The following is a 14,572-nucleotide window of genomic DNA, read 5'->3' on the forward strand; positions in this document are numbered from 1 at the left end:
TCACAGTTTATTCTAATATATTCTAGTGTGTAAATGTATATTTGCTATAAGTTGTACGTTTTTACTTTCTTTGCTGTTACTGAAGCAATGTATTATTTGTGTGTAGACCAGCCCTCAGCATTTGCTGCATGACAAGAGAAGTTAATTCAAGGGGAGAAGTCCTAGCTCACAGCAGAAAATAAGAATGCCCTCTACAGACCTTCTTGATTGAGCTTCTCCAAAATAATTTTATTTTTGTCCTTCTCTTCTCCCAAATATCCCCTTTTGGGCAGAGAGGTTCAAATATAAACTATTAGGGGGAAGTCTGCACTTGGGACAAAAACATCAAAAGTGGAAAGGAGATGTAAAGGCTATAAAGAATGGTACTTTTTTTCTCCTCCACATTCTCTCCTGTCTCAGAAAAGGGTATATTTGAAAGAGCACATATTTGTCAAGCCTTGAAAGCTTTTCAGCAAGTCAGTTCTAATAAATTATGTCAGGTTGGGTAGTCAGGAGTCTAGTATAAACTTGGCATGTTATCTCTGGGGCTGTCTGTCTTTACCTATTCTGTTGCACATAGTTGAATTGCACTTACAATTTGGCTCTTTGTAGTAGATGTTCTTTTTCCTAGATCCCATGGAGTAGCTTTTTGTGTTCTCTTGAGCTGTCGATGTGCCACAGAACATAGAGTAACTGCATAGAGACTTATTCACATAGAGACTTATCCTGCTTATTCACAGGAAACAGAGCAGATGGTTCAGAAACGATCAAAGAAGAAACAGGAAGAGGAGGTGGAAGAGGGAGTGAATGCTGAAGGTTTTCAGAACTTTATTATGAGGGCAAGGTAAGAATGGATTTTATTCCTTTTGATAAAAGAACTCCTAGTGCTAAAAAGGATGGCATTGTGCCACTAGATACCTGTCTGACCTTCAGATCTGCTTCTGCTGTTGCTGGGGGGCAAAGAACTTGTCTTTTCTTTTTTTCCCTTCCAGCAATCAAACACTTCTAGTATTAGCATCTTGTGCTTGAGGAAGACATACAATAGATGTTTTGACCATTAAGTAGATCCAGAAGACAGCAGTGGTTTCTTTGATMTCTATAAATTCCAAGCTGATGCTCATGAACTAATGGTCTCCTTTCCTGTGATGCTGGTGCAGCAGTACTTTGGAAGGAGAATGAAACTAGGACTGCTGCTCAGATGTCTTTGCGCCCTTGTGGCATGGCTCTGCCACAAAAAGTTTCTGCTCTCAGAAACAAATCCTGTCCTTGCTGTATCTCTTCATGGATGCTCTGAGATTATACTTCCTGAGATGAGGAAGGAAGTGAAGTATACTCAGTCTTCATCCTAGCCTCTTACCCTGCTTGTTAAGGAAGCTCAGTGCAAACTGTTAATTTCACATTGAAAAAGCAACATTTTCCAATTGCATACCGTCTGGACTAAAGCTTACAAGAATCTGATATGAAATGTATTCTGAAAATGAGGTGAATCCCCTTCATGTTCTATAGTGTATTTTATGAACATCAGTATTATAGTCGTCTGACTGTAAAGAGGTTTGAAATTATTCAGTGAACCAGAATTACCTCCTCAAACCTCTAATTTTTGAGCGCAAAGCTTACTCYTTTTGACTCAAAGCCTCTGATTCTTGAGTAGAAAGCTGACTCTGTATGAYACTCCGTAATTTAACCCATGTATGACATACCTATATTGGCAAGAACCCCTGCTGATTTCTGAACAGGTACTTTGCCTGCCTTTTTAATGCACTTCCATCTTCTCTAGGAAAGTTGAGACAATCAATACTTCCTTCTCTTTCAGTTAGTTATGAAACTTCTCTTTCTTTTCCTCTGGTTGCGTAGCATCCTTAGTGTTTGATCAGAAATGGATGAGAAGTGGGTGATAGCGGGTAAACCTTAACTAAATTAAGGAGGCTTCATAATCTTCTGATGCTATGTTCTCATGAACACAATGAATTATAGGTTTTGCTAATACACTGATGGAGGTATTACAGCAAGAGATTTACAGACTCCAAGTAAAAACTTGATATTTAGAATAAATAGGGCTCTGAAAAGAAACAAGACTCAAGATACCTGGCAGACTGTAGCATCTACTTCTTCTGTCAACAGAATTGCAGATTACATTGGGCCCACAATATGTTCTTGATTCTCTGGCATCTCTGGACACTGAAATGACCATTACCTCCTAGGACAGGTTGTTTGCCTGTTTGCCAGAAATGCCTTAAAAAAAAAAAAAAAAAAAAAAGTGGTTGTTGGGGGCAGAACTCCATACTATTTCCATACTACTGGCTACCAGGCCATCGTAGCCTAATGCAAAATTTAGGCCAGACTGGAGACTTTTACTGTGCCATTTGCCTGAGAAAAAGGTGCAACAAAAGGCAGCCTGCCAATGATCACACAGTTTCTCGTGATGATCTCTCTGCTTTTTATGAAGTATCAGGTATGTTTGAAAACTGATATCTGACACTACCTTACTCTGGTGCTTTAAGCTTAAATCAGTGAGCTGGTCATTGGGAGCCTGGGAAAATATTTCGAATTTGAGTGCTTATTCTGTAGCACAGTGAACACAACGCTGGAGAATGGAGAATAAATGTTGTCCAGTTGAACTCTCTAACTTTGACATTATGAGAGAATGTTTTAACATAGATGTATTGTGTTTACATGCATGCTGTGTGCTACAACCATTGTCTCTGAACATCATCAGTGCAACGTAAAAGTATATATTTAGGCTAGTAAATTCACTGTAATCCATGACCAATAAGATAAACAAAAGYTTACAGCACCTTTCCGTCCAACAGCTTTTCACTCTTACAGTTCTCTTCACCTCTGTTCTCAGTGCTTGTGAGAGAAGGTAAACTTTGCAGCATGCTSTGAAGGTCCAAACACTAGTGGGATCAGCTTTGGATGTTGCTTTCAACAAAGTTCAGGTTGGCTAAGACTAATACAAGTGTGATATGCAGAGAACATTTTGAAGGATTGTAACTCCTGCTGGGCAAATTTGTATTCCTGTGTTATGTTCTGTTTTGGTGTCACTGGCACTATCCTTCTTGCTTTTGGTGTACACTGTGCCATATCCTCACTAATGCTGATGCAATACTATAGAACAAAAGGAAAGGAAGATACATATCCCAAAAAAAAGAATTACAGCTTGCACAAGCTCTGATCTGAATGGCCAGCTAACTAATACTGATTTGGGGGACAACAGAGGTAGAGGACATTGAGGCAGTTAAATTCCCCTTTTCGTGTCAAGAAAATAGTAAAGAGAAACATATGCGAGTTTTGTGAGATTCTCGAACTTACTGACTGTGCTTATTTGTCCTGTGGTTTGCTAATAAACACACTCTTCCTTCATCCTTCCACTCCTCCCTTACTATTGGATTGAAACTACTAATGATGAATGTGAAGTAGCAGCTGAGCTGACATCTCTTATCAACATGACAGTTGCTTGTTCTGGAGAGCACCTGGGAAGACTCATTAGTTTATCTGAGAACTGAATTTCTCCCATTGAGCAAAGCTCCTCAAAATATATTTGGAGTTTTCACTTCCTTTTTTTTTTAATCCTAGGAAAGTTCCTGAATGCCTTGAATTTTACACTTCGTAAGAGAACGGTGTTTTGGTGGGAATTTCAGGTTTAACTAAGGCGTGCTACAATCCTTCCACTCTAACCCTGCAGAGCTGAGCAAAACAATAGCTTGTCTGGCCTTGCCTTTTTCTCTGCTCCCCTCTTTAGCCTCCTTGTCTTCTGTCCTTTTTGATCGTTACATGATGGCTTAGAATCCTTTCTTCTTTCATTATTATAGTGAGAGTGACCTGGAAGAAGTGCTGACATTTTACACCCACAAAAATAAGTCAGCAAGTGTCTTTCTCGGAACAAACTCTAGAGGCAYGAAAGCCAGCAACAACAGTAACCATTCAGAAATTCAGCCTCAAGGAGGTAAGTGTTGCAGGTAGTTCTGAGATGATATTGCCCAGACTAATCCAGTTTTCACTTTAATCTGTGGAAAGACAACATCACCTCAAGAATGTGATTCAGATTTTTGGAGGTTGCACTTCTTTCTTTGCTGATTCCATACATGTAGACAAAAGTGTCTGCGTATGTAGTTGCTTTGCCTAGGGTGAAGTGGAATGAATTTGGGCTAGCATATGTAAGAAATTGGCTGTTGAGTCCTATTCTAGTGGTATCACGATTCGAATTGTACTTTCTAACTCAGATTTTGTTACAGAGCGTCCTGAAGTGACGAAAGAAATAAAAGGTGATCAGGCCCAAAGTTCAGTTGCAGATTTGCCTGCAGAAGGAGCAGTAAGAGGCTACAAAGCCAAAGAAGTTAAATCAAATTGTAAGTAAAAGAGCTTCAGTCATTATCACGAAAGAGATGAATGCACGTACTGTTTTTAACGCTGTTTTAAACAAATAGTGAGATTGGAACCTATGGACAAAAACAGACTGAGAGATTTGAGGGGGCCCAAGTTTGGGGAAGATTCCTCAGCTTTTTCTTTTAAATCTAAAAGAGAGAGAGTGTAGGGTGAACAGTATAAGTTAGCCTGTCTTTGTGGGGAAAGATCTAGATATGTCAAGGTTTGAAAGAGTGTTACTCATGTAGAACCTCTTATCTTTGCTGGTAGATGAGGTCATTTGGGCTTCAGTGAGTGTATGAATAGCAATATATTTGGTGTATTGTTATTATGCAAAGGACCTGAAAAGCGGCTTTTCTCGTGTAATGTGCTCATTATCTTTGTATAGCTCCAGGAGGATCCACCTTCTTAGATGCTGAAGTGAAATTACCTCGTTGTGGCCCTGCTGGTGCTTCCTCTGTTCCTGAAGCTGCTACCCAGAGAAATACCAGCTCCCAGTTACCATCTCAGCCTGCAGCCTCTAAAAGTCCACACATGCCTGGTCGCCATTCATTGCTGGCTCCTCCGGTTGGTCCTAGACTGATTCAGTCCACATCCTCCTCACCTTCTTCTCAGACCCAAAGCACAGTCCCTGACAGTTCTGCTGTCTTCACAAACCCAGTGTCCAGTGAGACTTCTAGCCCTGCAGGGTTACATCATTGTCATTCTGGTAACTACACTGTTAGCCCGTTCTCATCTTTTCAGAGAGCTGCTCAGATCTACAGCCAAAGATTGTCCCGATCATCTTCTGCAAAAGCAGGTGAGTGTTCTGGGGTGCATAGTAGGATACCTGCTAGTTCCATACAGAGATTTGTGTAGTCTCTATTTGTTCCAGCATAGATGGAAATCTTACATTTCCAGAATTGAGTCCTGTTCCACTCATGTTGAATTTTCTTACAGAAAGGAGGAGTATAGGAAGCAACTCTTGGATTTGCCAAAGTATCCCTTTATTGAGCAAATGAACAGGATTTTACTGAGCAGATGAACAGGGAATTTAACTTGTTCTGAAAGCTGGGAAGTGATACTGTATATCTTTGCTTGATTGYATTGGTCTCTTGTTTGTTGTTAGTGATTTTAAGGTAGCTTTGGTCAGCACAAGTCCCATCTTAAGCTTTGTACAGTTTGTTGTTCATCGTTTCTTACCCAGATAAATCCTCTTTTAAAAACCAACCAACAAACAAAAAAACCCTGTACTTATATGTTATTTCAAGGTTTGTCAGGACCTCCAAAAAAGAAAAGATTTGAATGGGCTGTATTTAAAGGATTGGTATTGCACAACTTTCTCTAGGATCTTTCAGAACCAGAACATCTTACAAACAAGACCTGTAAATCTCTCATTTATTATTTTCAGACAGAACATAGTTGAGCAATGCTACTTTTAAAATATGAGATATCCAAAGAGTAGGAGAAACTGTAGTCATTAGAAGTTTATGGAGGCAGACTGAAACCTTTTAGAAAAATTTTGAAAAGTAGACATTGACTGTCAGCTGTAGTCCTGATAAAGCAATGTTTTTCTTTGAAATGGTGCTATACATTTGCTTTGGGTTGTGTATCAGGGTCACTGGATGTTCGCTAAGGTTGTTGTATGCGTAGCAACAAACTTGCTAGCATTAAAATAAATCTGACTTCCCAACTGAGTAACTTATTTAAAGGGATACACTTATTTTCAAGGAAAATCACTGTAGATTTAACATAGGTAACAACCAGCCAGTAATCTCCTGGAATTGGGTGCTATTACATGCATTGTGATAAGGTGAATGTGGATTTGGAACTGGCAAACTGACTGCAGAGTCCGATACACTGCTAACCAAGCATATCCAAATGTTTGTTTGGTAGGTTTGTGCCATCGCAGTCCAAGTGGACAGCGTGTGGGCTCAGCCAGGACGCACAAAGATGCAGAAGATGCTTCTTGCCATGGCAAACATTATAGCCCTAGTATGGTAGCAGCAGAACTACAGCAGCTGACAGAAAAGCAGGCAACTCRTCAATATTCTCCACCGAGCCACATCAATCTCCTTACGCAGCAGGTATGTAAACAGTAAAGCCTGAGTCCTTGTGACAATAGAACAGTCTGGCACAGGCTTCTGTATCAGCATTGGGCTTGTGCGAGACATGCTGGAAAGGGAAAATCTCATGAAAATGGATTTGTTATTTTGTTATTTGTTATTATACTGTTATTTTGAAGTTTTTATAGTGACCAGAACTTTGATTTTCTGTGAGATAAGAACACCGTAAAATTTTTATACGAGGCAGTGAGACTGACTATAGTGAATTAGAATAGAAAATACATTGTAGAAAATGATTCTGTATTGGTCTTATTAAACAATAAAAGAAGTCTCAGAATTTATGTTTCCATGAGATTTACTTCCTCATTCCTACAATATGCTATCACAGTGTTAGGAATGAGTCTGCAGAATGAGTTCTTATGTAAATTCTATATTCCAATAAAATTTTAAAAACATAATGAAGTTTTTACTAGCAAGGGATATGATAATCCTTTTGCTAAATGGGGCAGTATACGTTGGCTTGGATCTACATTGGCTTCTGGTGGATTACCAGTTAGTGTCAAATTTCTTCTCGAGTTATGTTCTGACTTCACAAGTAGTTATGTATTTCTATACAATATGCTACAGTTGTGATCATCAAAGGTGTTCAAGTTGGATACTGCTCAGTTAATTAAGCTGCCAACTGGAGGTTTTCCAGGATAAGCATTTTGCCTTGATAGTTAAGTTTCCCCCTCCTTACTCACTAGGGACGAACACATTTCTTTGCTCTGAATCTTTCATTTGGGAAGTTCTGCTTTAACAGTGATGTTTTGTTGTGTTTTCTGAAGTTTGTTTAATAGTTACAATGGGCTTTATCTGCTCCTGTTTGCTTCTTTCAATTTTATTTTCATGGATTTTGGTTTTGAATATCTAGTTGAATGATTGGCAGTATTATAAGGAATGACTTTTTCAAAAGATGGKGTGCTTTTATGACTATGAAAAATGAAATAGATTACTAGACCCTTCCACATCTGGGTTAAGATTTTAATCCAGTCTTGACAACTCCAGTTAACTCTAGTGCAGGTACTCTGGTCTTTGCAGACAGGTCTTGAACTCTAAAGAATATATCACAAAAACAARGCATCTTCTTATTGATAGACTCAGCAGAGAACGAGTGCTGAATGTACTAGGGATGCTGAGGCCTGGCCAGCATCCCTAGTACAGCCTCCTGACTAGGCTTATGTCTACAGAATTTGGTCTTTCTAAATCTGAAGTGATTTTGGGAACAACAGAAGAAGCTTGTTTGCTTGACCACTAATATTCAGAATTGTCATTCTGGTTTTCTAAATACAGTCAAAATTCTCTCTCTCTCTCTCTCTCTCTTTTCTTTCTTTTTTTTTTTAAGGTAAACTTTGTCAATATAACTGGTCCAAAATTTCCAAAATTTTGTAGTGAAACATTTTCACTCAGGAAATGCTGATTTTTTTTTTGAAAGCTAAATATATCATAGAAAGTGCCTCCTTGGATAAAAATTAGTGTCTAAACAAGTATTTGGAAAAAAATTAAAATGTGTCTATTCCGTTTTGGTCTGTTCAGAACAGAATTTTTTTATATATAAAAATAATTCATAAACTTTCTGCCCAAAACAACTCATTTCTCATTTTGCCCTTTTGCTGCCATTTATAATTATTAGATGATTTTTAGTTTCCTATTCCTAGCACAGCTAGCTGGTGCTGGATAAATTACAAAGTAAAGAAAGGGGATGCAGAGAGGATTGCACAAAGACCTGCCTGGGGAGGGCTGTGTTCTGAGCACAGGTACCCAGAGTGACAAAGGAGCGTGCTCTGGCAATTCTAAATAGTAGAAGCTGAAGTCTGTTTAGTCACCAGTCAGTCAATCAGTATCGACGTGTTCAAGGCTGAAGGTGGCTGTGAAGTGCAGCAGTAGCTCTGGAAATGTGTTGGTTATGCTAAGTTTGCACTTTTTTTTTTTTTTTTTTTTTTTTGCTTCTGGGTTCTCCCAAGATACCTGCTCACAGAGAAGGTGAGAAGTGTATAGAAGGAGATGAGGGTGCTGGCTAATTCCCTTCTTCATGACAAGCAAACAGTGAAGACCTCAGTTCTTAGCAGGCAATGTAGTTATGTTACCTGAGTGGCCTTGATGTAAGGCTACACAGAACAGTCTGTGCATCTGTACGGAAGTATAGAAACATGGGTTGGGTTCTGTGTCAGTAGTCTTCCAGCATCATGACAAACACCCATATATAAAGAGGTTCATGAGGCAATGAAAAGTTCAGAGCCTGGGCTCTATCTGACAATGATTTTTTCTTCTGAGCCTGCATCTATTCAGTTCTAGACATCTGCTCTCTACTATGATTCTCCAGGCCATGTTTTAGCAATAATCCCTTTGGAGAGATGAAATCTGAAGCCTGCTCAGTATTAAAATTTAGTTTAGTTAAGGACAGTTTGCTTCTGTTCTTTCAAGACATTCTGATTCTTCAGTACTGATGCGGTGCACAGCAATTTCTAGGCTGATACTATTATCTTAATCATACCTGGCATAGGGAAATTTTGGAAGGGTCAGACAGAACTGCAAGGCCCAAAGGAACATAACTTTTTTTTTTTTTTTTTCTGGATATATTCTACTTTTCTGTCATCTAAATCTCATTCTCAACTTTTTTTTTGGGCCCAGATCTCTTAAATTCTGGCTTGCAGCAAGGACCAGGGATTATAGATCTGGAAGGCAGGGGCATAATGTCAATAAAGGGGACAAGAAGTACCAATATCCAATAAAACCATAATGATATGGCAGCCAGGCCCTCTAAAAGAAAACAAGAGGAGCCAAGTCGGAGCAAATCTTGGATCTGAGCGATCTGGAACAGGATGCCTGGGGTTGCGTGGTTGGTGTGGATGTGGATTTGAAGCGGGGGAATAGAATGAAAAGGAGAGAAGGAAAGGAGGAAGATACAGAATAAGCTGGCAGTTTGGGGAGGGGGGTTTACAGAAGAGTAGGTATCGGTGGGGCTATTTGTGAACACTGCATGGTGATGGATGTGGGCAGACAGGGATTTTGTCCTAAACAGGACTGGGGAAGATAGCAACAGAAGAGAGAGAAGAGCACAGGGGAGAGGATTTAGGAAAGAGTTGGAGAAGTGAGAAGTTAGAGCACTGGGTTAGATTGGAAGGAAGAGGGACTCTTAGGATGAGAGAGTCCCAGGACTGTGTTAAGAAACACTGGTGGCTTTGGCGTAGGAGTTGTGAGGGTCTGGGAGCTGAGAGAGGGTTGGAGATAGGCCTTGGTGTAAGATGGTTTAGGTAAATTGGGCATTACTTTCCCATTCACTTCTAATCAGTGAATTGTTGCTTACCCCTTTTCACTCCTCTGTTTAGCCACTGAAATGTGGTAGCTCTCTGAAAGCATTCTAAAATAAATTGGCACAAAGATGATGTCTGGAAGAGATTATCTCTTACCTAAACAATGCAAATAGTAGAATTGTTTCAAGTCTCTCCAGAAACTTTGTACTAGTATACCTTGTTTGAAATCACCTGGCTGGTATGAAAGGGACTTGATATTTGGATTTATTTATTGTTAATGGCAAGATCAGCACTATTGGTTTGAATATGTGTGCAAAAGGAGGAGAGATCCCGGAAAAGTAGTTTCTTTCCCAAGGGCAACAACTTCTTTCTTACATATAAACGGAATGCCTTTGTCTTCGCCTTGGTTCTCTGTATTGTGCCCAGCTGTGTCTTGGGGCCTGGGTACTCTGAATACATTACCTCTTTCCAAGAGCAGCTGGGAAACTTGTTTTCCATTCCAGTTCCTGTGAGAATTTCTCTTGCTATCTGTGTGTTAGCCTAGGTCTCCGGGGTTCCCAAGAATGTTCCTCAACAGCTGTGCTTGGAATGGTGTTACCAATCTGGTTGAGAGTCCACCTCCTCTCCTCACTAATCCCTGCTGTTCCTCTGTTTCCTACTCATGCCCAAAGCACCTGCTTCACATTTTCTCTCTTACACTCTTATATTCTACCTTCTATATTAAATCAGTTTAATAAATTAAGCCCATTGGCTGCTGACACATCATCTTTCTGTCTTGTCCTCTCTGTTAACTTCTGAAACTCAAGACAGGATCTTCAGAGTGATATTCAAAATAAACAGCATTTATAAATTGAGAAGTGTGTGTGGGGGGGAGTAGAAAGGTAAAGCCTTACTGGTTTGTATTTTCATTATTGTCTTGTACCACACTTGGTCTTCAGACAGTCCTAATGGAAGATGAATGTGTGCACAAGTGTGTGGGAACATTTTGCCTTTAATTATTTTTGTATTTTTGAAAAATATTTTTCATGATACATTATATAAAGTTTCAACAGTGCATCTTCATGCTTGTTACAGGAGAAGCCAAGACTGCCCTCACAATGGTATACAATAAATATCAATCTAGAGCCCTTAAGAATCATTACTTACTCCCCTGCCTCAGTATGTGATGCCTTGCTTGTCCAGCTGCAGGACTGAGAGATGAGTAGAAAGGAGGAAGAGGAGTATTCCGTCTTAGACTAGAAAAGGAGCAGCTGTGCGGTAACTTTGTAACTATCTTTATTAATAAATGCAGGATAGTTATAACAGTTATAACCTTGAAGACTTGCTGAAGAACGATGATCCCAAGTTAGGTTACTAAGTCTGAATATTCAGCATTACAAACGAATACAGACACTGAAGCTTCTAGGGAGAATCCTTATTGTTAAGTATAATAATTAATAATGAGTTTTATTTTTTATTTTTGAGGAATTTTAGTCCATTGTATTTACTTAAAAACACAGGATTACCATTTTTTGTGTGTTTACAYGAAGTCTGATAATAAACTGATTTTGAAGGTATGATAAAGAATGCAAATTCTATACCTGTACGTATCAGAAATCTTTAAACCACTGCCTGATTTTTGCAGTACTCACCATCCAACTACAGTGCTCTTCRGTTTCCATAAATAACAGGGCGTTTGTGCAATTAACTGCTCAATAAGTTTGTGAGCAAGCAATGCCAGAGATCTGCGTGGAAGATGTGCCTTCCAGGGTCCAACGTTAGCCAGGTATGTTCCTGGCAGAGTAGGGTAATAAGGAGGTATCTGAGCTCAGAAGGTCGTGGCAGGGGGAGGAAGCCCTGTCCAAATCTCCCAAGCTTTGGGTAAATTTGTTTTTAAAGATACTATGTTCTTATCAGTTTCATGAAAACTCAGTGGATAAAAGTATAAGGTCCATAAAAGTGCTTCTGTTGAAGGGGAAAATCAAGTGGTCAACAGAATCTGGCTGCTTCCTAGCCAGTGGGGATATGTATATCCATCAGCAGTGAAGAGGTTTTTAATTTAGGACTTGCTGCAACATGTGCGGTGCGACAGTGCTGCTTCCTGCTTGTAAGTTAGGGGACGTGGAGGAGGAGAGGTTTCTGTAGGGCACAGGCTTGTGAGTGACGCAGGTCTACTTAATTCTGCTATTGATAGATTAATTTATTAGTATATTGGAGTATATAGTCTAGGTCTTGTGGAAACAAGTTTTTGAGAATAAAGGTATTAAGGGTGTTTAATTTGTTTTGCGTTGTTTTTCATTGTAGTGGATTTAGAGCAGATGCATTTGTTTTCAGGTAGTAAAGGTGAGCTACCATGCGAAGAAGAGAGAGGGTAGGCAGAAATGTTCAGTGAGACTTATGTGGCTGGAGAGGACTCATTTAAGAGTTGAGAAGAAATGCAACAGTCAAGTGACAAAGCTTCTAGCAAAAGGGGTGGGTCATGGTAAAGTTGGTCTGGATAACAGAGTACAGAGAGGCAACAAATGTGCCTGTCTGTAGTAAAGGCCTTAAAAGCTTTCTCTAAAGCAAAGCAACAAGCCTTGCTCTGATGTCAGATACATATCTGTGAAAACAAAGCAAAATCAAATTCCTGTTCAGCCACATAAATGTATTAAAGACCAAAAAAATCCCTGTCTTGATCTGTTAGAGTTCTTTGAACTGAGCAAAATAGCATCTAGTGGAACTAGTTCTTGTTGTTCAGACTCTCAGAAAATCTTTTGACAGACTTTCAGCAAGGGCTGTTAAGCAGGCCAGGTATTTTTAGGGTGAGAAGTAAAGTTTGGTCATAAGTTTAAAAAGCAGACAGAGAGCAAGCAAAAGGAATAACTGGCCAGTTTTCAATGCAGCAAGCAGGTAACTGAACATGCAGAACAGAGATGACTYGAAGTGCGAAACCAAAGATTTGAAAGGAGGAGGTTAGTAATGAGTAGCACGTTATCATCAAAAGTATAAATGAAAAAACTAGTTAATGCAAGGTAATACAGAGTGTGAATTTATACTACTCTTTAGTGTTCATCCATGTGACCACATGCTTGTGCAGTAGTAAACATGAGGTAACTTGTTACCTTCTGTTTAATATGGGCCAGAAGTGTCCAGATGTTCAACTGCTGTGAAGTGACATAGTGCTGTAAACCTGAACTCTAGCCTGCTTCGTGGTAGCTTGCTAGTATGTCCATATTCTTTTGTTGATTGTTATGAGGAAAAACTAAGAAAATTTTTAACAACTTTATCAACAGGAAACACAAAGGCAGATGAAATTCAGTGTTTACGAATAACTGATTATGTGACAAGCAATAATTTTAACTACTTATAATAATAAACTTTCATTGCAGTCATTCAGAGAAGAAAAAAATGAGTTTTGTTTTGGAAAGCTCAGTGGAAACACCTGTTCTAACTCAAGTAGTAAAGGGAACAAACAGAATATTAGTATATTTAAGGAACAGAACAGGAGATGGCATGTACTTATATAAGCATTGGTTAAATGCCCTCTCTTGAAAAAGCTCTGGATGCCATTCCTGAAATGGGTTCAGGAGAAATGACATTCACAGATGAGTGACTGCAGTGACTAAAGACATGATGCATTTATAACAAGGAAGTGAAAATATTAAGATCGTTTAGGGAGGATAGAGACATGAAGGAAGTATGCAGGATGACAGGGTAATAATGTAGATTTTGTTTCTTTTTGGTATAAGCAGAAGGGGAGGATCCAGTGGGAAGGCATCAGATTAAAAACTGATAAAAGTGAATGTTTATTGTCACAGAATATACTTATCTTCTGAAACATCCCGCAATGAGATATCATTATGGTCAAAAGCTTAAGAGGATTCAAAAATATCCTGGATATTTATGTAGACAGTAAGACCAACCATAGTTACCTCAGATAAAAGAGTAAGCATTTTAATAGATTTTAACTCAGAGAAGTAACAGATGAATTTTCTTTGTAAATAACATGTTTCACAGCTGACTGCTTGGAAACTAAGATTTCTTTCATTTTCTCCTGAAAAGTGTGCATCAGGTCGGATCGTGAGTTTGCTGGGCCATTGCTCTGAACTGACCTTTCATATTTAACAGTGAGGAATCTGTGTACTGTGCTGCTGTGCCCATGTATATGACCATTTCTTTATTAGCCTGACTGTAATAAAACAATGTAAGTATTTCGTATATGCATAAAAGGGTTATTAAGACATTTGTAAGGCAGTGAGTTTCTAAAATTAGTGATTTCCCTGGTTATGGCATGCAGGTGATGGCTAGTTATTTTTACAGGCAGGGTGCTCCTTGCTTTGTCAGGATGTGGAGTGTAGTGGTTTCACCTGTAGTGTTGTCAGTATGTTACTAAACTCTGGTTTTTAGATCATCCTGTTTAGATTGTTACTTCTTGTCTAACATGAGGCTGAGACACTAGTGGTACTACCTGAGAATCAAGGCAGATACATCAAAGGTGATTTTGGAGATGCAGCCTGAAGATACCGTTCAGTGAGGTGCTCGCATTGTAAAGGGACTTTGTTGCCTTGATCTGTAGTTGGGGATCTGTACTGGATCCTGTGCTAGTAGCTGAATTAAGATTTTTTTTTCATCTGTAGCTACTGTTTGTGTTTGGCCTTTGTGGATGGATGGATGAAAACTGTGACCAAAATAATTCAGACTTGTTTTCTCCTGCTGTGTTTCTTACCAGGCATTAGTTCTGAAGTCTTTATTTAACATGTGTTTAGCATAAAGATGTGCTTGTATTGCAAGACTTCCTCCTGGGAGGACATTAAAATGCAGAGTATGTGTGCAGATCAAGATTTAGGTGACTAGATCCTGGATACATGTAAATTTTCCTTTGGGAATAGCATGCTATTTCTCTGAAATAGCTTCTTTGAAATATGCTGT

General features: G+C 39.1%; 1 protein-coding gene across 6 annotated transcripts in view; it reads left to right on the forward strand.

The window, feature by feature from the left end:
* Positions 1-14,572, forward strand: part of TTLL5 (tubulin tyrosine ligase like 5) — a 129,533-nt gene that overhangs the window by 52,516 nt on the left and 62,445 nt on the right. For all 6 annotated transcript variants that reach the window (XM_085301773.1, XM_085301772.1, XM_085301774.1 and 3 more), the window contains 5 exons: positions 720-823; positions 3,792-3,925; positions 4,215-4,328; positions 4,733-5,143; positions 6,220-6,410. In XM_085301773.1, the coding sequence (XP_085157899.1) occupies positions 720-823; positions 3,792-3,925; positions 4,215-4,328; positions 4,733-5,143; positions 6,220-6,410 (954 nt within the window). The remainder of the gene's footprint in view (positions 1-719; positions 824-3,791; positions 3,926-4,214; positions 4,329-4,732; positions 5,144-6,219; positions 6,411-14,572) is intronic.

This window comes from Rhea americana, unplaced genomic scaffold (assembly GCF_003343005.1).
Source record: "Rhea americana isolate MKP2758 unplaced genomic scaffold, rheAme1 scaffold_18, whole genome shotgun sequence".
NCBI classification, from domain to species: domain Eukaryota; kingdom Metazoa; phylum Chordata; class Aves; order Rheiformes; family Rheidae; genus Rhea; species Rhea americana.